The sequence below is a fragment of the Agrilus planipennis genome, unplaced genomic scaffold (genome assembly GCF_000699045.2).
Source record: "Agrilus planipennis isolate EAB-ADULT unplaced genomic scaffold, Apla_2.0 scaffold42, whole genome shotgun sequence".
Lineage (NCBI taxonomy): Eukaryota > Metazoa > Arthropoda > Insecta > Coleoptera > Buprestidae > Agrilus > Agrilus planipennis.
In genome coordinates, this window is record NW_020438888.1 from 611,004 (window position 1) to 634,881 (window position 23,878).

The 23,878-nt window shown below is 34.6% G+C and overlaps 5 protein-coding genes across 9 annotated transcripts in view; 2 read left to right on the plus strand and 3 right to left on the minus strand.

The window, feature by feature from the left end:
* The window catches only part of LOC108744919 (ubiquitin carboxyl-terminal hydrolase 32), a 20,503-nt gene extending 12,930 nt beyond the window's left edge, over positions 1–7,573 (minus strand). For 3 of the 4 annotated variants that reach the window (XR_003232608.1, XR_003232607.1, XM_025981758.1), the window contains exons 1-12: positions 7,341–7,573; positions 6,199–6,510; positions 5,211–5,571; positions 3,443–4,116; positions 3,099–3,381; positions 2,905–3,044; positions 2,610–2,850; positions 1,890–2,541; positions 1,644–1,832; positions 1,480–1,582; positions 1,128–1,394; positions 681–775 (exon numbers count right to left, since the gene is read on the minus strand). Coding sequence is in view for 2 of the 4 variants with exons in the window: in XM_025981758.1 (XP_025837543.1) it covers positions 681–775; positions 1,128–1,394; positions 1,480–1,582; positions 1,644–1,832; positions 1,890–2,541; positions 2,610–2,850; positions 2,905–3,044; positions 3,099–3,381; positions 3,443–4,116; positions 5,211–5,571; positions 6,199–6,510; positions 7,341–7,401 (3,378 nt within the window). In the remaining 2 variants the exon portion in view is untranslated. The remainder of the gene's footprint in view (positions 1–680; positions 776–1,127; positions 1,395–1,479; positions 1,583–1,643; positions 1,833–1,889; positions 2,542–2,609; positions 2,851–2,904; positions 3,045–3,098; positions 3,382–3,442; positions 4,117–5,210; positions 5,572–6,198; positions 6,511–7,340) is intronic. The other variant, XM_025981759.1, reaches the window with a different exon arrangement.
* Positions 7,574–7,625: 52 nt separating this feature from the next.
* Positions 7,626–10,646, minus strand: LOC108744923 (gastrula zinc finger protein xFG20-1-like). 2 transcript variants are annotated; one of them, XM_018480891.2, is made up of 5 exons: positions 10,563–10,646; positions 10,165–10,404; positions 9,850–10,107; positions 7,803–7,890; positions 7,626–7,716 (listed from the first exon to the last, which is right to left on the minus strand). In XM_018480891.2, the coding sequence occupies exons 2-5, from the start codon at positions 10,297–10,299 to the stop codon at positions 7,700–7,702; spliced, it is 498 nt and encodes a 165-aa protein (XP_018336393.1). In that variant the 5' UTR covers positions 10,300–10,404; positions 10,563–10,646; the 3' UTR covers positions 7,626–7,699. The 2 variants fall into 2 exon arrangements, with proteins under 2 accessions (XP_018336393.1, XP_018336391.1); XM_018480889.1 differs by lacking the exons at positions 7,626–7,716; positions 7,803–7,890 and having other exon boundaries at positions 7,898–10,107.
* A 700-nt stretch (positions 10,647–11,346) lies between these two features.
* On the plus strand, positions 11,347–15,100 carry LOC108744921 (putative ankyrin repeat domain-containing protein 31). The gene is made up of 5 exons (XM_018480883.1): positions 11,347–13,565; positions 13,763–13,871; positions 13,949–14,156; positions 14,216–14,356; positions 14,541–15,100. The coding sequence occupies exons 1-5, from the start codon at positions 11,371–11,373 to the stop codon at positions 14,840–14,842; spliced, it is 2,955 nt and encodes a 984-aa protein (XP_018336385.1). The 5' UTR covers positions 11,347–11,370; the 3' UTR covers positions 14,843–15,100.
* Positions 15,101–17,475: 2,375 nt separating this feature from the next.
* On the plus strand, positions 17,476–18,633 carry LOC108744900 (3-oxoacyl-[acyl-carrier-protein] reductase FabG). Its single transcript, XM_018480861.1, has one exon. It carries the CDS (start codon positions 17,761–17,763, stop codon positions 18,532–18,534), a length of 774 nt encoding a protein of 257 aa, XP_018336363.1. The 5' UTR covers positions 17,476–17,760; the 3' UTR covers positions 18,535–18,633.
* A 425-nt stretch (positions 18,634–19,058) lies between these two features.
* LOC108744949 (putative fatty acyl-CoA reductase CG5065) lies at positions 19,059–23,254 on the minus strand. Its single transcript, XM_025981712.1, has 10 exons — positions 23,161–23,254; positions 22,655–23,003; positions 22,372–22,529; positions 22,211–22,301; positions 20,946–21,098; positions 20,775–20,877; positions 20,435–20,627; positions 20,133–20,372; positions 19,754–20,023; positions 19,059–19,357 (listed from the first exon to the last, which is right to left on the minus strand). Exons 2-10 carry the CDS (start codon positions 22,991–22,993, stop codon positions 19,288–19,290), a joined length of 1,617 nt encoding a protein of 538 aa, XP_025837497.1. The 5' UTR covers positions 22,994–23,003; positions 23,161–23,254; the 3' UTR covers positions 19,059–19,287.
* Positions 23,255–23,878: the final 624 nt, after the last annotated feature.

A 23,878-nucleotide genomic window follows, 5' to 3' on the forward strand; every position in this document is an offset into this window, starting at 1 on the left:
ATATAGTAATAATCGTTATTAACTTTAATTAAAACAAATTAATACGTTAAGCGATTATATGTATATCTTTTTACATTTGTTATATTCCTTAAAATGTAGTTAATTAATGTTGTCCTTTTTTAATTAGCCATTACAACAATACTACAGTTAACAAAAACAACCATGCTGAAAATTACACGTAGTTAGCAGTTTTAGCTATAATAATAATAACAACAGACAACTAGTACTTAAGATATACTGCTCACAAAATTAATTTTGTAATATAATGAAGACAAACTACAAAAAAAAAAATAATATCATACGAAAAGACAGAACAACAAACACGTAAAAACTGCAAAGCTTATTTGTTAGCAAATATCTAATTCAGATTAATGAAAAAATTTCGAAAATGTTTATTAAATTAATAAAAATAATAAGATATAAATGCTAAACGGAATAAAAAATATTTTTTACTTACACATACGGAACTTTCATGTTTTAAAAATGTAAACAAGAAAAAAGTTACAGGTTTAATTTCAATGAATAAAAAAGATAAAGTAAAAACGAAACCCGAAGTACTTTTAATTTAATAAAACCTCACAAAATCGTTTAGAAAACCCGGTAAAAAATGCTTTTTTTTTTTATTAATTCGATGACGTTCGCGCCCCGCCCAGTCTGAGCGAGGTGACACGCGTGCATACCTTGAAACAAAGAATGTTGGGCATGCAAAGCGTCGAACCGCCGCTTACCTCAGGGCTTCGTGCCAGTGGACTCTGGCTCAGCGACGTTTCTATTTCTGTCAACAGAAAAAACAAAAAAAAACAAGCGTCAGTTGACTCACATCGATTATTACTACTGCAGTTCAATAATAGGTAATTGGGGCAGAAAAAACATACACACAAAAAACAAATCAAAACATAAATTAAGACAATCATTAGACATATTTTACGTTACCAATAAAACACATGTATCATGTATTAGGCCTAATCTCTTAAATTCCAATTACTCTCTGTTAGAGGCTTATTATTTCCTACATAAAAGAATAAAGGTCAATAATATTTTGTTTCGAAAGCCAATAACAGTCCTAAGTGAATGACTAAATTTCATGTTTTTACAATTTAATATGTATTTTATTTCTTTTTTTTTACCTGGCTCAGGATCCAAAGTCCCGTTGACGATTTCGGTACAAGGCACAGGCAATTCGTAGGCATAGAGCTCGGTAGCAGTTCCGGGATTTATTCGGGCGTCATCGGCGAGCACCGTTTTGATTTGGGAAGATGCCACTTCGGCCAGCATTAGTCTGTCGCCCGGTATGTCGCACAGTTGCTCCAGTTGATGCTTCAGTTCCAAGTATTTTGCTTCTGAGTTCAATCGCAGGCCATATTTGACAGGCATTTCGCCATTTAAGCGGATAACTGAAAATAAATAGAAATTTTAAATAAATATACATATCTACAATATAACGATCAAGAACTTAAACGTTTTTATATACAAAATTACCTAAAATTTCGCAAAGAGTGTAACTCTCCATGGGTAGAGGCAGACTGAGGAGGTTGAAGGCGTCGAAACGTACTGACTCATTACCGCAAGTTTGACAGGTGACCTATGATGATAAATTGATTAATAAAAGAAAGTTTATGTTTATTTTCATTTTTAATAATTACCTTGCTTTTAAGTTGCCCATAAAACAGATCGGTGATGATAGAATGGTCTCGCGCAAGATGTTGTTGCCAAGCCTCGTCGGCCACGATGGCGTCGGGACGACCGTCAGAGTCCCTGAGTTCTGTGTACTGCTTCCTTGTCACCCTGTTCAAGTCCTCGTGCAGGGCGTCGAGTAACCACGCCAGAAGTTCCTAACAAAAGGGTGATATTAAAACAAACATTTTATATTTAAAAAATGATTGATTTACTTGTGAATCATGCTGTCCACCGCCGCTCAAATGAGGAGCGTGTTTCGTTACGCAACATCGTAGTCCTATAGGCGCAACGCTTCTGGTCGACCCAGCCCAAAGCTCTCTACACAACTCCGCATACTTCCTAGCCACCTGTCCCTTTGTCCCCAACGGATTTGAAGTATTCAATTCGCACAGCTGCATGTCACGTTTAAAGTACAACGTTAGCGGTCTAGTATTGGAAACAGCCTGTAGGGCTGAATTCATGAAACAGGTGTTGCCGAGATTATGAAGTCCTGTTGCCCCGGGCGGCAGAGCCACAGTGGGTCGTCGGTCACGGTACGAACCTCCTACGTTACCAGAAGCGAGAGCACCAAGCTCTTCGGGCCAAGTAAGGTCTTTGTTTCTTTTCTCGAGTAGAATTTGATCATTGTCTTGGACTCCTAACTCTTGCAATGTAGAGTTTTCGTCCTCCAGAGGGATCGCAGTGTCCCTGACGTACCAAAGACGAACGTCTTCAACCCGGAATCCCAGACGGGATGACAGGAATTCAATCACTTGACGAACGGTCGCGAGCCTGCTGAAGGCGGCTGTGTGAGCTAGGTAACGTCGTGGGGCCATCACTGGAGACGCCGAAATACCTGCTGAGTTTAAACCAGAAGCTCCATACCTGAAATAATGGAAAAATTATATTGTCAATATGGTAGCATGTTATCTATTCATTTTGAGGGAACTTACCCTCCCACAACACTGTTCCAAGAGGCTGTAGAGTTTAGTTGTTGACTTTGGTGCCGTAATATCCTCAAATTTAAGGGGTAAAGTTCTAGTTCGACTTCCGTGCTCCCAGGAGGCTTGATAACTTGCCTGGGAAGGGGTAAGGGACCGCCATACCAGAGAGCTAAGGCCTTCCATAACGAGTCCGGTACCAATTCAAAGTCTCTATGTTGAACCAGAGGAGTATCTTTCTTTAATCGACCACCTACGGATGAAAACTATAAATAAGCAAACAGATATAAATGTACTAAGGACTAGCCTTCTCCTGTAAGCGTCCCAGCTCGAATAACGGGTTCTGCAACAAGGTTTGTATTATCAATGGGGCCCGGGCTGTTTTGTTGACGTTTTGAGCCGTTTCCTGAACTGCTGGATACCCCTGAACTTGATGCTATACTACAACTAAAACCACAGGATTTTCCAATGGATTCTTCATAATTACAAAAAAAAATCTACCTGTCTCCACGACTCAGGAGGTCACCCATCGAGTCCGTGCTATTGGAGGTCAGCTCATTAGAGTGAGAGGATGTGTAATCCGTGCTGCTGAAGCTCTCATCGCAAACGATGCCCTCTTCTATCGCTATCCTGCTATTGTCTGCTTTGCAATTGCAATGATCGTAGCTGGTCTTCGATGCCGTGGTATAGTTAAGCCAGGATTGCCACCAATCCGATGACACCAAGTACCAGAACTGTCCAACATGGTAGCCTCTGCTTTCTTCTCTCGACAACCATCCCATAACTAACACAAAAAAAACAATACTTATTATTACGTTTTATCGTTATTGATTTATTTATTTTACCAATGTCATATTCGTGATGTCGACAGTGGGGTTTCAGGCCTAGGCACACGTGTCCCACTTCAAATAGGAGTTCCAGCAGTGGAGATATGAAAGGATTATTGTCCACTCCCCAAATGAGAAACTCTTCTTGATTTAAATGACCTCGTTCGTCCAGTCGTGCTTTCAGACCATGCAAGGACTTTATGTGAGATTCGTCGAGGGTCTGTTGAGCGTATGCCATCGAATTATCGATCAGCATTAGCCCAATTTCTTTTTCCTTCATGTCTTCGTTTGTTCTGGCGTCAGGAGGCAGTTTAACAATATCAGTTATGAGACAATCTTTCCTTCCCTTTGTCTCACTGTCGTTCTCTTTCAATTTTTCATTGCTAGATTTGATCACAAAACTAGCACGATTATGGGAACTGAAACTTCTCCTCTCTAGGGTGCTGAACGTATGTTTGTTGTTGGTCTGCGACGAGCAGAACAATTTGTTCTCTTTTGCTATGAAAAAGAGAATTTCGATCATGGTTTGGAGTTCTTTCGTGTTAAGACGACCGTTTTTGTCTACGTCGAATATTTTGAAGCAGAATTTAACGCGTTCCGCAATGGGTCCCCTGCAAGCCGCAGAGATACCGCAACATAGTTCCTTGAAGTCCACGTGACCGTCTCCGTTTACGTCTAGGGCCATGAATAATCTTAAACAAAAATAGTCGTGCAACTGAAGCAAGATGCCTTTTATTATTTGATTTTTCTTATCATTTTAAAGTTAAGAACGATGAATGATTGGTTACGAATTTTTGTATTGTAAATAGCGTTTAATATAGTATTTTTTATTGGAATGTAGTAATAATAAAACATTAAAATGTTGATCAAATAAAAAATGCAAATATGTAAGCTACTTTTGTATAATTAAATTTTTGTTAATAAAACATATATTGTATACGAAGCGAAGCCATGGTAGGCAGTAATAAAAAGAAATTAAATCAGTTAGATGCATGTACGTTTGTACATACGTCAATTTGAGTACAGTATATGCCATTGTATGTAACACCTGTTAAGATGCTTTTTTTGCAATAATTGATAAATGAAGCACTTGTACTTTAAACAAATATAAATGCCTTTATCAGTAACCCACATGAAGTTATTGTTCCATTGGAAAAATTTTTAAACAAAATAACGCTTTAATCAAACAACATTGATGTTTTGTTAATTTTTTTAATGCTACCGTGAAGAAATTCCTTTATGAAAATATCCTCTTTTTTTAAACTTAATTATTAAACGGAAAACAGGACGGCCAAAGACCTAAAAAAAAAGTATGTGGTTTAAAATATAAAAACTTATAATATACCCCATTCGAACCTAGTATCTCTCTTTTAACTTTCGATATCGACTCTATTTTGAACCCTTTTTACGATGAAAGTAAAGTTATTTTTAAATTTGGAATAAATGTGGATAAGCACGATTTACAATTTTGCTAAATTTAAACACGATTTGATGCAGATATGTACATGTAATTGAGACTATTTCTAATCAGATAATAAAAATGCGGCACTTTTAGATTTAGAAGTGCCATATGATAGATAATACACTTACTGTAACGATTATAAACCTTACAGTAATAATATCAGACATTCTTCTTTTATTTTTTGATAGGCAGTGATTAATTGCCTGTATGATCTAAAAATATTGTCTTTATGTTTTTTTTAAATTCGTTATATCAATCAAACAACGAAAATCGTAATATTTGAAATGTTTACGTTAGTAGTAACAAATGGGGCATTTAACTCACCCTACGCATGCGCTGACGGGTACTGGAGGGCTTACAAGGGCGCTTATAGATTCTAGATCGAGTTGTCCTGTTTGAGACGAACTGGTTAAGGACCAGAAGCATTTCTCTAACTCGCAAATATCTTGTTCCTCGAGATGCGTCACTCCGGCGAGGGTCTGATAAAAAGTGGGAGTTTCTAACTCGGAACTCAGTGATACACATGGATTTGCCAGCAGCCATCTCGATAATATTGTAGCACTCTTGTTATACTGGATCCAGGCGTGGAAATGATCGAAACCCACTTTGTCCTGACCAATTCCGAATAAGGAACGTACTGTATACTCTATGTTGGGCTTATCAGAGCAGCACGTTGGCAACGTACCTGTGACATACAGTATACATATGTATATACATGTTTGTTTGTACTTTGACTTTATTTGCCTGGGTACATTACAAATAAAAAGATGATTACATATAAACAGTTTTGTCTACGTTTACATTATACAATATAAGACAAATAACAATAAATCGACACCAATTAGCAAATGTCCTAATTTAAGATTGTGGGCATGCTGAGCTGTTCTAAGTTAGTATAATAATAAAAACACATTTTTCTCAAGTATCGTGTATTTTATCCCCAATAATGAATGCACTTAAGTTATGCGCATAAAGCTGTGCAACGGTACCAGTAAATTCATTCTTACCGCAACAAATCCCAAGGTTAATAAAAAAAAAAACACATTAACATGACACGACAAAAAAATAAAAATCGCAAGATGAAATCACTAACTTTTTGTAAACATTATCTTCAATATTTCCAATAAATAAATACAATCTGTATCATGAAATAAAATAAGTTCTTTTTCTTTGAATCTTAACTTAACATAATGTAAAACCATGGGGGTATTTAATCGTATTCTATTAAATTAAATGTCTTTTGGAATTAAACACTATGCTGGCAAAAAACAATTACATAAGTAATTAAAAAAAAAAAAAACTGATATGCTACCTTCAGTTTGTAGAGCACTCATAAACTCATTTTTGGTGATGTAGCCTGTAGAATCGTTGCAGTAGAGGGTCCATAAGAATTTTATCTTTTCTTCTTGGGAGCCTTTTGTGAGAAGAACCAACCCGCAGATGAGATCTCTGAGAGCGATCCCTCGGGGGGTTCCACCGCACGCAGTGTACAGCCATTCTCCTATGGACACCGGTACTCCGTCACCAAGAACATTTTGAGTGAATGACTGCTTTCCTAACAACTGACCACCCCCAGTCAATCTCTTGAAGGCTTCGCACACCCTCTTGAATTCCACATCTGTCACTGTAGTAAAAAATAACAAGATACAGATACCACCCTGTTTATAATTGTCATGAATAATACAGAATGTCCCTTAATTATGTAATCTTTCTCGTGCCTTAAAAAATTTGACCATTAATACTGACCTAGTTGTGATAATTTTTGTCAACAAACCGTATCTAGTCTATTTACAGTTACTATCAGCTATGAATGGGTTTCTTTATTATTAAGCAGGCATCAAAAGGAACAGTTTTAAGAAATTGCAGTGGTAAAAAGTTTAATTTAACTAGTCCACAGCATAATACTTACAAATTGGGAAACAGTAATTGGACTGTTACGGTATAATTTTACATATTCAAATTAGTTGGTAAAACAGTAAGGGATCATATAAAAACGAGATAATGCACGGTAGTAGAGCCGCGGTATTTAGAAAAGTTATCAGAAGGAACAACAGATTATTTAACTCTGTTGAATAAGCTACTTGGTATATATTTACATTGTTTCCTAAAAAAGAATACAAACAAAAATTTGAGATATCATAATCACAGATACGTACATGCATATATATCTAATCAGACTATACCTCATTAGCTATCAAATTATCTCATAATTGCTTTAATAGAATAATTGCTGGGTTAAATGAAAACAAATGAAAATACTTTGCAAGGTCAACAGAAACGTTTTCAAAAATAAACACTAGCATGTCAGCAATTATGTACATTTAAATATAACTAACACAGATCGGTAGAAATAAAAAATATCACATGATTAAATAGGAAAATATAAAAAAAATGCTAACCAGGTTAGGTTTGACAAATAAAAATACCTACATAATTACAGGTGAATCTACTCACTTCGTTTAACGGCATCTTCATAGCTCAAACAACTACGTTTGGAATCTTTTGCACCCATCATACACGACAACAAATTAACTCGATTTTTACATTTTTACACAAAAATCTAGACAAAAACTAATCTGTTGACATTCACTTCTAGTATTTTAATAACCTGAACTACGTATATTTATGCAGCAGGAAATGAACAGGGAATACTCTTGACGTTATCTACCACTGCCAACCTTTCGACAGTGAATGTTTCATTACTTCCATTAGAAGACGTCAAAATTTGAAGTACTTGGTTGGCAACCCAAATTACATCTGTGAATATATTACTATCCAATGTACTCATTTGGGATGAAAAGGGCTAATCGTTTTCACTTACTACAAGTGCCTATAAATGGTACATAAGGGGTGTAAGAATATTCGGAGATCTTTTAAAGATATATACTAAATTTATTTGAGGTCAAAAAGACTTACAAGAGCTTTTGAAGACTGTTTTTGATGTACGTTGGAGCCTGTAAATATTTGCAGCCCGAAGGGCTAATAAAAGGTATTTGGGAGTCCCCTACAAGTAGAGAAAAGATTACATTGCTTTATTGTAAAAAACCTATTTCATAATTTCGCAATACATAGATAGTCTTTTCCTTAAACGTGGATGAATAAAAGACAATTAGAGATTCAAAAGTCCAATCAGTCTAATTGTGAGTTAATTGCTCTAACAGTAATAATAATCAATCGTAATTTTATTGCACAACCGTCATTTAAATCGTTATTATTAATATTATATAATAAAATTTATAAAAAAAACGAACTAATTCTTCTAAATAAAAGAGATATTAATTACTAATTTGTTTAACTAGAAGAGGCATTCGTTGGGTTCTGACTTAATTAAATTATGTACCGTCAAATGTTGTTTCACGTACCATTTGTCTGTGAACTTTTTATCGCAAATGTTACAAGAGAACGGTCTTTCGCCCGTGTGCGAGTACATGTGTCTTTGTAACTTGTCTTTAGCGGCGAAAGCTTTCGGACAATGTTCACAAAAGAACTTTTTAACTCTGACAGGGATCTTGGCGTTCCCGATCCCATGTACCTTTTTCAAATGTATCTCTAAAACTCTGTTATTCTTGTACTCCTTCTCGCAATGGGTGCACTTGAAAGCTCTAATGTTGGAATGGGTGTTGAAGTGCTGTTGCAAAACAAACTTGTCAGAGAACCTTTTATCACATAAATGACAGCCGAAGGGTTTTTCCCCCGTGTGTCTTCTCACGTGTTGGTCGTAATTCGATTTCATCGGGAATCGTTTGCCGCAATAAGGACAGATGTGGTTCCACTGACTTGGATCCGTGTGGACCACCAGTTTGTGTGTTCGAAGGTGCGTTTTGGTGTTGAAACTTTTAGAACACAATTCGCACTGTATATCGCGGGTATTGCTATGTAATTTCTCATGTGTTATCATGTCCTTTTTCGTAATGAATCCTTTTCCACAATAACTGCACATGTGTGTCCTGTTCCCGGCATGGTACAGTTTGTGTCTTGCTAGATGGGTAGAGGAGCTGAATTTTGCGTCGCATTCATCACAATGGTATGGCTTTAAAGTTTTTGCATCCACCCCGTGATCTTTGAGGGTATGCGCTGCTAATTTTTTGTAGGGACCTACGAATACGTTACAAATTTCGCATGTCAAGTCTGTCCTTTTGTGTTTCCTTTTTAAATCCTGTTGAGAACTTAAGCTTTTGTTATTATCTAGGCTCATTCCTGTGTTCTCAGTCTTGATGTCAGAGTCCGGTTGCGAGTCATCATCTTTCTTAAGTCTAAATTGTCTCATGGTGTTGCTGTGTCTTTTGATACCGTCGCACGTTGGAACGTGCATTCTTAAAACTCTTTCAGTTGTGTATTTGCGACCGCATTTTTCGCAAGAATATCTTTTCATTCGTTTTTTTAACATCCCCGTTTCTAAACCATGTTCTTTTCTCATATGATTTTCGAGCTTGAGCTGATTAATAAAGATGCTTGCACATATTTGACACTTTCTTGTATGCTGGGATTTTAAAGTGTGTTTAGAACGAATATGATTTATGAGTAGGATTCTACTGGTGTAGGATTCTCCACAGTGATAGCAAGTGTATGAACTAGTCGCGTTTGTGTGGTGCCTTCGTATGTGGGTGTCCCTGTTAGATTTGAAAGGAAATTTTTTGTTGCAATGAGAACAAACATATTTCCATTTTGATGAGTCAGCATGCTTTATTATCATATGACTGCTGAGAATTGAAGGAGTATTGTAGGACTGATTACAAATTTCACAAGTAAAACTTCTCTGATTCAGATGGATCAATTCGTGCCTGTAAATGTCTGCACTTCTTTTAAACTGCCGATCACAGAACAAACAGTTATAAGGTTTGTCCATTCCGTGTTTACTTTTATTATGCACTGCCAATAATTTTCGGTCTTTAAAGGTTTCATTGCAAATTTTACACACAAATTCAGAAAGAGAAGGTACCTGCTGCACATTAAGTTTTTTTACCTTACTTGAATGTCTATATGGATATTTGTGATCCACTTCTTGGTCCCTATCTTGATCAGAATTTACTGAATAATCATCCTCACTGTGCTGTAGGGCTTCGCCTTCATTACGAACTCCGATTTTTTCGTTTTCAAGTGATTGCTCTGTTGTTACCTGATATGAAATTACTTCTTTTGATTTTAAACATAGTTCTTTGAACTCATAGGCTTGATCTAATAATAACGCACAATTATTGCATATAGAATCATCGTTCCACTCCTGAAAAGCCTTTGCTTATTAAAAAAGCCTTCAAAAGAAGGTAAGAAATCAACTTACCACTTCAGGCACACAGAAACTTAGTTTTATAGAATAACTCAAATTATTTGAATCTACATCCACTGCACGTAACAAACAACTATCAGATTTGAGGCAAATTGAACACTCTTTTAAAATATTATCGTTTTTGTTCATTTTTCAAATCATCGCCTTCAAATTTTTTTGTAGGTTATTTCGATAAAAGTCAACAAAACTGACCTTGATAAAGCTGCTAATTCTGCGCCACCTTACGTTAACTAACTGAAACATTATGAAATACGAGGTATGGCTAAAAAGTTTTTAAATTATCAGGTTATGACAACTTTAATTATTATGAATAATGACAGCATTATTAATTAGATAAATGGAATAAAAACTAAATTCACATTTATGTATAACACACTATAATCTTTACTTACTTTATAAAGTAATAACCTAATGACAAAAACCGTTGTAAATGTAAAACATTTACCATACCACATATACGTAAGTTAGTATTCAAATAAACATAACCAATGTGTAGATTTTTCACATTTTTTCTTCATTTTTCATTTATATATTTTATTTAGTTTGTTTAGGTATTATTATAATACATTATTGTTCCTAATTTCAATTTTTTTCCAATTTAGCCAATGTTATTGTTGTATCTACACATCCGTTAAGATAATATTTCAAAAAAAGAAACGGAAATAACATAAAACCTGTTTAATAATTTACAAAAATTAAAATTAGCGGAATGAATAAATCATTCGTTTAAATAAATTATTTAGTGCAGAATATGAGAATTCCGAAATAACATTAAACTTGACGACTTGAAGAGATTTTGGTAATACCGAAACCACAACCACAACAACACAAACTGGAAATTTGTTTTGTGTACTTCACAGGTGAAACGTTTTAACATATTTTAATAATAACTTTAAAACAAAGTTGATAATCGTTTAATATTAGTGTTTTCGTGATTGCTTCTGTATTTTTGAAAGGTATGGTAATTTTATAAAATAATCTAATGTGTATTGAATAACTTAAACATTAGTTATTAACATCAAATATCCTTTATCATTTTGTAACATTTATTTATAAGCTCTTAATACTTTATTTTTCTTAAAGGGAAGTGTGTTCTCTTTGAATTACTGCCACATTTGAGAATAATATGAGTTTATTAAGTCGATATTAAAATTATTCAAATTAGTGCAGCACAGGTTTTGCTTCTTGTTGTGATTTTAAATGTCTCAAAAAGTGAAACGACATTTAATTGTACCTCGACGTCCTGTTTTAAAGTCTGAAGATCGCTACAAATTAATTGAGCCATGTAATTACCATAGTAATCTGATAAATAGTAGTAATCTTTTGGGATTTATAAATATGCACCCTATACATGAAGAACTAGTCTCTTCTGCTCCTACAAGCAATATCATTGACACTAAGAAAAAATCATTGACACAGGATAATGTAAGGAATGATCCTGGTGGGTTAAAAGGAGCTTTACGAGATGTTCTAGAATCTGAAGACAGCTTTGATGATCTGAAAGAAGAAGACAATAACAAAGTCAGAGAAAAAGATGAAATGATACTTACCATTAGTAGTGAACCAAAAACATATTTAAAGAAAGTAAACACAGGTGTTTCCCCTACAGACAATGTGTCTAATATAACCTATACAAGCGTAAAAGAGAATGTAGAAATCCCTTGTTTTAAAATAAATTCAGAATCAGTATCCAATAAGCAATCTAGCAAATTAAATGTTTTGCCAGTTGCTCGCTTGTTTACTCAGGACAAGATTGGTGGACTAAAAATACAGAAAAATGTAAAGTTTCTGCCTATGGTAAAGCTTAATAAAGACACAATGAAAATACTGCCAGCTGTTAAGCATTTAGCAGAATTAAAAAAAACAGGGAAAACTTTACTCAAAGCAGAAGTAAAATTAATAGCTAAATTCCCAGAACAGATTAATATTTCAAAGAATGCGTCATTAATAAAACCTGTTATTACAAAAGCACCTGTAGTTCAAACAACTAATTTAAAGGGCAAAAAAATCGTCATTGTTACAAAAAATGACAACATTATGTTAAAACCTTTAACATCTCTTTCAAATCCAAAGCCAATAATCCTAAAACAACCTGTAAAAAGTATGCAGATTTTAAATGACAGCAAAAAGCAAATTGGGGATTCGCAATCAAATATGGAATTCAAGAAGATTTTGTTAGTAGGTTCCAAACAAGTACAATTGAAAAATTTAAATTTGAAGACTGATAATGAAAAAAACAATGATAAGATAGTAAAAACCGTAGATAAAGTGAACTGTGGTAACCATGGTAAACATGCAGATAAGATACTCACTGAAGTTCCTTTAAAAGATCATTATAACACATTAAATGACATTGCTAAAGAAGACCTAAAACTTGACAACAACTTAGACAAAACGAATTGTTCAGAAAAAGAAAACACAGATTTTAATTTGAAAAACGTGTCAGATGTCGATTTGAGCAAAGAATTATTGAAAAGACGCTCCTCTAGTAATAATTTGGATAAAGATGGAGCAGAAAAAAAATCAAATGAACCAAATTATTCCACTATAATGGAAGCTAATCTATCAAAGGATGCTATTACAGAAATTATACTGGGTAAAAGTAGTCATAATCCACCAAAAAGTACATCTAAAGACGATATTGCCGTAGAAGCTGAAGAAAAAGATTCAAATACATCATCAGAAGTTAGAAACCCTAAAATTATTTCATCAAACGGTAAAAGCAAATATAATCAATCAAAAAGTACATCTAAACATGGTATTGTAGTAGAAACTGAAGAAAAAGATTTAAATACATCATCAGAAGCCAAAAAACGCTTAATTTCGTCAACAAATGATAATGATTTGTTTAAAAAAAATGAAAATAAAAGATTTCGTCTGTCTGAGTGCGTTAACCAAGTTGGGGAAAAGCCCGAAGAGTTAAGAGATAAAGAGAGTAGAGAATCTCTTGTTGGAGATAATGCCAGCGAAACAAATAATACTCCAGTTACTGATGATATTGGGCATTCCCCAACTTATCAGTATAACCATTTGTCTGATAAGGACGACAGCGTTGTTGAAAATCCCAAACAGATGATTTTATCCGATCTCGATTTGTTTAATAATGACTTGGAAAACTTTGACGAATTTTTGAATGATATGGGAAAGTTTGATAATTTTGATTTGAATATGCAGTCGGAACCGCTTTCTTTGAGTTCACTACTCATCAACGAGGATATTTCTGATGAAATAGTCAAGAGTGGAAATCAGGTGAAGAAAAATAAATTGCTCCATGAGCATCAGTGGCTCGATCCGTTTCTAACAGTAGCCAAAAATAAACCAAAGTACAAAAAATGGCAATTGATGTTCTTTCTGGACATGCAAAACTCTTTGAAAAAAGATTTTGGAGGAAATATGTAAGTGATAAGTTAATCAAATTTTAATAAAATAAAACGATGGGCTCTTGCTTAGATTTAGATGATAAACTTCATATTTTGTATAGGTACTTAGACGGCAATGATTTTTTTTAGCAACAAATAGATATTTATTAAAATTGAATGACCATATTTTTTTAATTAATTTTTTAAGAAGTAATAATTGTTTTGTATTTTAGGCCAATTCACGAAGCAGTTCTTAAAGATGATATGAAAACGTTACACAAACAATGTCTGGCCCTTACGGCAAGAATAAGGACTGTAGATGTAAGAAATAACGATGGTTCGGTAAGTTAATGTTACTTTTTTCAACTTCTTTTATTTTTATTGGTAATATAACAAAATAATGAATTTCGCCCTTCTAGACGCCTTTACATTTGGCAATTTTAAACCGAGTAAATCCGGATGTTATCAGCATTCTTTTAAAATTCAATGCGAGTGTTACTATAACAGATAACGACGGAAATAATGCGTTTCATTTGGCCGCATACAGTTCTGATGTTGAGTATGTTAGGCGGCTTTTGGAGTGTTCGAATGGACAACACGCAAGAAGTGATGTGACTAATTTTGACGGTAATTCTTTCTCCTACTCTTAATTCTACCGTTGACTAATTTATTTTGCTTATTCTCAGGATTAACACCTCTAATGATAAGCGTTTTAAATAATGACTATGTTATTGTGGAGCAGTTGCTTCTTGGAGGGTTTTCCCCGAATTTGAGGGATCAAAAGTCAGGCAGAACCGCGTTATTTCACGCTGTAGAGCAGAATAAGGGTAAGTAAGGACACTTTTGCTGTAAATCCCCGGTATGTTTGGTACTTCCCCAGTCCTATTGGCTGACGAGATGTTTTATTTATGGATTCACTTTCACTATTGTGCTTAACTTAGACTTAGTATAAATGTGTTTCTTACTTTATTGTATTTTAAAAATATTTACGTTTATTTTTGATATTTATAGAGAGATTAGTGAAGCTTCTTTTGTTCCATGGTGGCGATACAAGAATAGAAAACTTTTTCGGTGCATCAACTCATGATGCGGTGTATGAATTGAGTAATGTCAAAACGGGAATTAAATCATTAATTCATGAAAAGAAAAGACTTGAAAAAGTTAAAAAGAGCAAAAATAGTGGTAGTCCTAAAAGATCCTCAGTTAAGAATAATCAAAGATCGCCAGTGAATAATGAAAATAGCTCAGAAGAAATAGTTTATGGGACTTACGGTTCACAGCGTAAAAGATCTAAACTTGAACATGAAGATTAAGTTATTGTATAGTAAAATTTTGTCTCTTCGGTTATTATTACTTTGTATAATGTTGTAACGCTAAAAAACCGAATTTGTTGTATATATTGCTGATTAAAATAATAATTAGAGTTTTCGAACTGTTGGTATATTGTGGAAAGGTGTAAAAAGTTATCTATTTTGAAAAGCTGTAATTTGTTTTGGAATTTTAAATGAAGTTTTCTTGCAAAGTAATTGTATTAAGTGTGTAGTTAAATTAAAATTTTATATAGCATTATATACTAGTTTTTTATCATTTAAATGAACTACGCCTCTAATTTCTTCACGAATTATTAACAATTTGCTTATAACATGAAAGTACCGTTAGGTACATGTAAATTGAACAGAATTTACTACATGGATAATATCTGGCTGCTCTGTTTGTTTCATGTACCTAATCGCAATTTTTCTTTTGCGATAAAAGTTGTACACATTACATCTGTTTTCTTCACCTATTAATTAAGAATACATCTAATTGTTTTAAGTTTATATTGTAACTTTTAAATACATACTTTATCGTTATTTAAAAGCAGAAGTTATTGACCTAAAAGGTTAATGAACGTCAATGTATCATACACAGGTAATAGTTGGGTTGCCTAAGTACTTAAATTTGAAAATCTCTCCCCACCACTTCCACTTCTACCGTCACTTCAGTTTCCGGCACTGGTCAGAGGTCACGCGTTCGCGGATTAGGTAGGTTGTGCAGTTTGTGAAGGTGTTTAATTAGCAATTTAGTGTTCGATAAACGATATGAACTATTTATTGTCAGTAACCAATGATGACTATAAGGCCTTGGTAAGTTTTAATTGATTATTTTTGAGCCCAAGCTGGCGGCGACCAATATGTAGGTATCTATGTTGAACATTTATCTGCTCAACCTGAGTTAATTTGTTAGATTTTTAATCACGATTTGTCTTCGTTTCAATGTACAGATCATATTTTGACTTATTTTGATCAGCAAATATGAGAAGAGGAGATTTTAGCTGCAAATTTCAGTTTCTTTCTACAGGAGTTGGAAGTTGGAGGTGGAAGGAAGCCATTTTGTTACTCAGTATGCGTAGGTGACAATGACCGCTTTTTGCGTTAATTTGGCTATTTCTTGCCATAATTTTAATGTATAGAGGATATCTTTTCTTATTTTTATCTGCAAGTGTGGTCGGAACAGGTTTTAGGTCTAAATTGTAAAACTCTTCTAATAATAGGAAATGGTGGTAGAGGGGGAAATCGGAACATGGCTAATCAATTGCCTTTTCATGCGAATTCTCTTTAATTTACAGTATTTTTTATTTATTATTCTATTGTATTAGTATGTTATGTATTAGGAGTATACACATGTATATATAATACAAAATTGTCGTAAAACACCAATTAGTTTGGTGGTACTTGAAGAAGTACGTTTGAGATTTCGTCTACGTGATGTTTTATGATAAGTTTTCTACTTCACGGAATCATTTTTAAAGCTTCTGGTACTGAATATTAGTAGCACAGGAATTATGAAACCCAGGGAAAGAATGGGTGCTTCAGGGAATAAGTTCTAAAGTTCCTGCCTCTGAATATTGGCGGTTTAGGGATTCTGAAGTCCAGAGAATGAAAGAATACTTCAGGAAATAACTTTTAAAGTTCATTCTGCTGAATATTTTTAGGAACCATGAAGTCCAGGAAATGTAGGAGGATATTTCAGGGAATAAATTTTAATGTTCTTAGTTCTGAATATTAGTGGTTTAGGAACTATGAACTCCAGGATATCGAGGAGGAAACTTCAGGGAATAATTTTTAATGTGATTACTTCTGAATATTGGTGGTGCGGGAACTATGAACTCTAGGGAATGAGGGTATATTTCAGGGAATAAGTTGTAAAGTTTCTGCTTCTGAATATTTGGTGGTTTAGGAACTATGAAGTCCAGGATATGGAGGAGGATATTTCAGGGAATAAGTTCTAAGGTTCCTGCTTCTGAATATTGGTGGTTTAAGGAATCTGAATTTCAGGGAATAACTTTTAAAGTTCATGCTGCTGAATATTGGTGGTTTAGGAATTATGAAGTACCTACAGGGAAACGGGGGATACTTCGGGATTAAGTTGTAAAGTTCCTGCTTCTGAATATTTGGTGGTTTAGTAATTATGAAGTCCAGGAAATGGAGGAGGATATTTCAGGGAATAAGTTCTAAGGTCCGTGCTTCTGAATATTGGTGGTTTAAGGAATCTGAACTTCAGGGAAAAAGGGGATGCTTCAGGGAATAACTTTTATAGTTCCAACTGTTGTATTTTCGTGGTTTGGGAATTCTGAAGTCTACAGAATGAGGGGATACTTTAGGGAATAACTTTTAATGTTCCTGCACCTGAATATTTGTGGTGCGGGAATTATGAAGTCTAGGGAATGTGGGTATACTTCAGGTAATAATTTTTATCGTTTTTGCCTATTTAAATCTGGCTTTCATTCATTACTAGTAGGGTGTAGACATATTAAAGTCAAGCACAAAGATTCTTAAGTTTGGTGACGGATTGGTGCATTTGGCAACAATGCCTGTTTATTATTTATCACATAAGCACATTTTAACGATGTTAACGTAAACATCAAATCTCAGAGAAATGCGGTCAGAGATAATACAATTGCGATAAAAACAGAAATAATATTCTTGTTTTTTTGGTTATAATAGAAGAGGCATATGGCATTACGTTGTACTGCATAAGACAATACTTTTCTTACATTCCTGGTAATACCTGTCCCTTCTCCACACATTTACGAATCATATCAGTTGCTAGGAAAATGCTCGGAATTCATAAATAAGTACTTGACGTCAGTTACAACCATTGATAGATAATAAAGTGAAGTATCAATACAATTTGGTGTGTTGTTTATCATTCGAAAAAGGTTATTAGAAGGAAATAAAACAAGAGAAAAATGCAGTTCGCAGGGAAAGTTGTGTTGATAACTGGAGCCAGTTCAGGCATAGGGAGTGCGACTGCTAAACAGTTTTCGAAAAAAGGCGCTTCGTTGGTGTTGGCCGGGAGAAATGAGGAAAATCTGAACAGGGTAGCATCCGAGTGTGTGGCGGAAAACAGCAGCTCTCAACCGTTTGTTGTGACCGGCGAACTGACCAATGAAAACGATACGAAAAACATAATCGAGTCGGCCATAAAACAATTCGGCCGCCTCGATGTCCTCGTCAACAGCGCTGGAATTCTAGAATCGGGAACCATAGAGAACACGTCGTTGTTACAGTACGATCGCGTGATGAACGTGAACGTAAGATCAATTTATCATTTAACAATGTTGGCGGTTCCGCATCTAATTAAATCGAAAGGAAATATTGTCAATGTCTCAAGTGTTAATGGAATAAGAGCATTTCCCGGCGTTCTTGCTTATTGTATGTCGAAGGCGGCCGTGGATCAGTTCACTAGATGTACTGCTTTGGAATTGGCGTCGAAACAGGTGCGAGTGAACTCTGTAAATCCTGGAGTCACCGTCACAAATCTTCACACGAGAGCCGGAATGGGTCCGGAACAGTATCAGGCATTTTTGGAAAGGAGTAAAGAAACTCATGCTCTGGGAAGGCCAGGAACACCTGAAGAAGTAGCCAGAACTATCGTATTCCTTGCTAGCGACGATGCCAGCTTTATTACTGGCGCGTCAGTGCCCGTAGATGGCGGCAGACATGCCATGTGTCCACGGTAGACGCCATATTGCGGATGATGCGTTGAAAAACACGATTTTCTCACTATATAATGTTTTGTGATCCACAATATTTTTGGAAATATATTTGTTTCATTTTCATCTTCTTCTTTTTTAGATGTATACATATTTTCTAATGTGTATTGAATAACTTAAACATTAGTTATTAACATCAAATATCCTTTATCATTTTGTAACATTTATTTATAAGCTCTTAATACTTTATTTTTCTTAAAGGGAAGTGTGTTCTCTTTGAATTACTGCCACATTTGAGAATAATATGAGTTTATTANTAAAAACTCTACACTAAAAATTTTCATTTGTTTTACCCCGTTGACTTACCCCAGTAACACATTTTGAATCCCGTTGTAACGAACACACTTTCATAACACTGGTGTAGGTGTACTTTGTATGTATTTAAATATTTATTAAAATTGCTTACAGAAAAAACTTCGTACAATTACAAAATACAACAGAAGATAATAATAACTATCACTTGGTGAATTTTCCAAATAACTACCATTAACTTTGATATAAGCAGTAGTATTTATTTTATTATTAAATTTGTTTTGTGAAGTACAGTTACACAACGAAAAAAAGGACATAATACATACATGTATATACAAGAATAATAAAAAAAATGCAAATGCGATCCCTAATAAGAGTGATAAATTAAAAAAATAATAGTAAGGACGTATGAGGAAGTCGAATTAATGTTGTCTTTTTTAATGAGAAAGAATACTGACAAATAATGTACTACCATAGTGCCAATCTCAGGACAAAATACATGGAAACGGCCTGTAGTATTTTTCCTGCCCAGTACAATCTGAAAAAAAAATAGAAATATAAACTATTTATTAGGGATGATATTGTAGCTACAGGCACGGCAAAACGTTCACAGCATATAAAAAATATGCATTTATTTGTCGGCATTTTTCTGGTTCGATACACAGTCGATGCAATACTTTTTTGCATAAAATAAATTGACATTTTGTACAATTAATATATAGTATACATTAGTACGACGAATCTGTGACCTGATAAGTACGTTTTGTTACTGCTGTAGCTGTCGCCTTTTGTAGTGCACTGATCAGAGCACTGGTACGTGAAGCGAAAGGTCCCGGGTTCGATTCCCGGCGAGGGTGTGACAGCAGCAACAATTTTTCCTCAATAATTTGAGGTAATTCATAGTTCAGTTACAGTTAATTAAATCAATTCTTACCTGCTGAGTTTGGCTTTAGCTTGAGGGAGGGAACTTAAGTCGTCTTTGAGGATGTATTTCCTAATTCCCAGGAGGTAGTTTTTGACATAGGGGTCCCAGGAGAATCCACCTTCTGGTCGCATGTCGACCGTGAAGTCGGCGCCGTCTTCGCTGTTTTCAACTGCGTCTAACAAACTTTGAAATGTTGGTGTGTGGAAATTGAATTCATGTAAACTGAAAAATTCGCCAGTTTTCGCCATACGTTGGAACAATCGGCAGGCTTTTACCATCCTACAAGATATAAAATAATTAAAAATTTGTAGGAAGGGGCCTTTCCTGTAGGATGTGAATAGACATCCGGGAGGAAAACCTGGACAAGAAGGTATTTTGGTACACTTACATCCGTTTCCTCTTTGTAAAAATACAAAGGTGATCGAAGATGTAAGCGGGAATTGTTTGAACAACAGTTTGTATCATTCTGTGTAGTATCCTGTTGGTTCTGTAGGTGAATCCTGGATACAGGGTGACATATTTCGTAGGATATTGCAGCGAATAACATTCTGTAATAGTTCCGTATTTTTTCCAGGAAACTGGGCTGATTTGACCAGTGGTGCAGTTGTACACTCTCATGGAATTCGACCTGTAAGAAAAGTACAATTTCGGTGAGTCTTTTTTGAACGAAACATTTTTTATTTTATTTACCTGTAAGCGGTTGTATGCCAGGCGGCAGTTATCAACGTATTTGCAACTACATCCACTGGTATCAGGTCTACCACGAGGTCTTCTTTACAAATTATGCTTTTGATTGTTCCTCTACTGACTTCTAACATTATCCCGGTGATACCACTTACGTTATCGACCCATCCAGGGAAAGGTTCTTTCCAACTTGCTGTTACTGTGTACAAAAATAATCAATTAGACACATATATGTAGGTTTTACGCGCGACATGCATCATTTGCCTTATGGTCAGCTGTACGTACGAAGTACAATCGGCAATAAAACAAATGTACCTCCTTATTAAAAATTTGTTTTCTCACTTACCAATTGAGGGCCTCACAATAGCGCAGGGGATGTACTCTGAATATTCTAAGACTATTTTTTCTGCAAGGGATTTTGTAAACGTGTAAGTGTTTGGGTGGTCTCCCTAGACAACAAAAAATATTCTGTTAATATTTTGGGACTTTTGGGTTACTTTTTTAAATTATTACTTACGATTAATTTATCTGTTATTTCATCTAAAATATTTTCTGGAAGGGCATCGATACAGTTAAGAAGGGCTTCAGGGTCTCTAGTGGGGTTGTAAACGATTTCTTGGATATCGCGCTTGTCAGCGTTGCTGTACGCGGTAGATACATGAATGAAACACTAAAATAATTAATAATTTATTAGATAAAGAAAGTAAATAATTGTTGCAATTTATATGATTCATCGCGAGGTAGTTAAGGAAAGGTGTTTTTACAGTTTTTTTAAGGTAATTACGGGTACGTTTAATTACATAACTGCTACCTTTCAATAAATATGCTAATTATCGAGGTAGAAATGAACCCATTATTACCTGCGTGAAGTCGAATTAACGGATAAAAAAATAAAACAAATAATTTTGTTGAATGTTTAAATATGATAGGTATGCAAAATATTCGTATTTTGTTATCTGATTTTGCCTTTGCTTATTTCTATTCAAAAATTGAAACTTAAGTAACACAGCGTCTATAAAATAAATAGTTTTAAATAAGGCATTTTGATCTTCTGTTTTATCTAACTCATGTTCGTGGAGAGGTTCATGGTTGCAACCACTACTATTAGTGATTGTTTATTGTTATTATTCCGTACTTAATAAAACACAAACAGTTCGCCACACGTCATTAGAAAGCTGCATATGTATATAAAAATTGGAAATAGGCGCTCTAGATTTTCACAGCCAACGCGGATATATGTGTAGGTAAATCTAGAGCGAATTTATATGTACTGGTACATATGTGTAAAGTAGATGTATGAAGTAAATTACCTCATTAAGAATTTCTACAGGTATACGTATTAATCAACAACAGTAAAAAAATACCAGGATTAGAAACCTGTGCAGAACTAGTTTACTTTAATGTCATAAATGAGTTAAATATGCTCTGTTTCTATTGTTTTCTACAAAATACTCTCGAAAACAAAAACTTTTCTTTGTTTAATTCTTACGTCAGCAAAATAATTTATTATGATTTGACTGAAATGATACGACAAAAATTCTCATCAGTTGCTGTTAAGAATAGTGCGTAATATTTTCAAATATTTCTAACTCTATATTAATTAGAATTAACATTCTATCAGAATGTTACCAACAAAATATTTATACAAATTAGAGAATGTGAAACCTTATTGAATATTTATAGAAAACGTGTCTGGTATTTGCGGTAAAGTGTAAAAATTTATTTTTTGTTGCGTGACGCTAGTATACCATGAATGAATGAACGAAATAGATATATTTTTACCTTGAGGTTCCTCATGGCTTTGCATACGTCTAGAACCCTTTTTGTTGCAAGGGTGTTAAGTGTTAGGGCATCTTTCAGGTTTTCGTGAAATCTGAAATCGAAAAAGTTCCCGTGTTATTAGAATTTGAAAAAATGAAAAAACTTAGATCGTAGTCTTTTACCTGACGGTTGCTGCCGAATGGAAAACTAAATTGACTTGTTGAATTAGGGTGTTCCTGTCGTTAGCTGAAAGGCCTAACCCTGGTTGACTCATGTCTCCGGGAATGAGGTAGATTTTGGAAAATATTTCTGGATTTTTTTCCCGAATTCTGTCGAACACCTTTTGTAATAAAAGAATAAGAAAATTTAAACTAGATTTATACCAAAATTTATTTTTTTTGGAAGAGTAACTATAAAAAAGCCACCCTGCTATTTATTCAAAAATATCTACTGTCGTTTTCTTACCGGGTTTGCTATCAGTTCTTTGAGTCTTTGATCACCTTGGTTGCCCTTTTTGGGCCGCACCAACAGATAGACCTTGTCCAATTGGTAGCAAGTCCGCAGAAGTTTTTCCAGCAGTGCTTTGCCAACGAACCCGGTTCCTCCGGTGATGAAAATCGTTGTATCTTTATAAAATTCGGCAATGTTGTTCATCGAAACATCCTTCATACTGTTGTTGTTTATTTCTATGAAGGGTTGTTTCTTGTGTAACTGTTTCGGTGCACCCATTGTCTCTTCCAGGAAGATGTCCTCGATTGTAAGCGGTTTCGGTTCGGAAATTACGTCAGACCAAATCGGAGACATAATAGGGGGCCTGGGAACAAAAAAGGGGATTGACTAATTACTCAATCGATGCATAAATAATTTCATGTCTAAGAAGTGATTTTTTTATTGTTTTCAAAAAATTTTCGTGGTTTATTGATCGTTTTTGCTTCAAAAGTTAATAGGTAATTAAAAATTATCTTTATTACCTTGCTTAACTTTACAAGTAAAACTATAGGAAACGTTTTAGTAGGTTTCTTTTGCAAAATATACTTTGACTGTAAATAATTGTATATAAATAAAATATTTGTTGAATGACGTCTGTCACAACTTCAATATTTCTCTTGATAAATACTCGTATACAGGGTGTGTCGAATTGTTAGAGTAACTTATCTTGTCACAATTACTTACTTCAAACTACTGATGCATTCGTGGTGAATACTTTGTATTAAAAGCACGCACGTCAGAGGAATTAGGGAAACCGTTGACCATTATTAGTTTTCCGAGTAACGTAAAGCAAATAATTACATGGTGCACGGAAATCTATAGCGCCATTGTACTCGGGATCTTCGTAAATATTTGATCCGATACTTCACGAAATACAAAAGTCTATTAAATAACTTATTTGTAGTTTACGTTTGTTAGCGGATATCTCTGTAGATATCTATTATGCAATCAATAGGAATTGTTTTTGAAATGTACCTGTAGGGCGGTAGGTATGAAATGTTTCAATATTGTACACGCTTTTTGTGTACAGGATGTTTCGGACTTGTGAACAAAATTTGTGACCACCTTGGGTCAAATTAAAAATGCTTAAACCTGGTACAATAAAATTTGTAATACAGAAAAAGATAGAAAAGGGAAATTCGTAGATCTGGGGAAAGCTTGTGACAATGTTAAATGGGAAAAGATGTTAATTGTACTTAC

Excerpts from the sequence above, each read along its gene's own strand:
- LOC108744949 (XM_025981712.1), bottom strand. The coding sequence starts at position 22,993 with ATGTCTCCGATTTGGTCTGACGTAATTTCCGAACCGAAACCGCTTACA. Across the intron at positions 22,530-22,654 it reads AAGAACTGATAGCAAACCCG|GTGTTCGACAGAATTCGGGA; the intron begins GTAAGAAAACGA and ends TTATTACAAAAG. Across the intron at positions 21,099-22,210 it reads AAGCCATGAGGAACCTCAAG|TGTTTCATTCATGTATCTAC; the intron begins GTAAAAATATAT and ends TAATTATTTTAG.
- LOC108744921 (XM_018480883.1), top strand. The coding sequence starts at position 11,371 with ATGTCTCAAAAAGTGAAACGACATTTAATTGTACCTCGACGTCCTGTT. Across the intron at positions 14,157-14,215 it reads TGATGTGACTAATTTTGACG|GATTAACACCTCTAATGATA; the intron begins GTAATTCTTTCT and ends GCTTATTCTCAG. Across the intron at positions 14,357-14,540 it reads CGCTGTAGAGCAGAATAAGG|AGAGATTAGTGAAGCTTCTT; the intron begins GTAAGTAAGGAC and ends TGATATTTATAG.
- LOC108744923 (XM_018480889.1), bottom strand. The coding sequence starts at position 10,299 with ATGAACAAAAACGATAATATTTTAAAAGAGTGTTCAATTTGCCTCAAA. Across the intron at positions 10,108-10,164 it reads GTTTCTGTGTGCCTGAAGTG|GAGTGGAACGATGATTCTAT; the intron begins GTAAGTTGATTT and ends AAGGCTTTTCAG.
- LOC108744900 (XM_018480861.1), top strand. The coding sequence starts at position 17,761 with ATGCAGTTCGCAGGGAAAGTTGTGTTGATAACTGGAGCCAGTTCAGGC.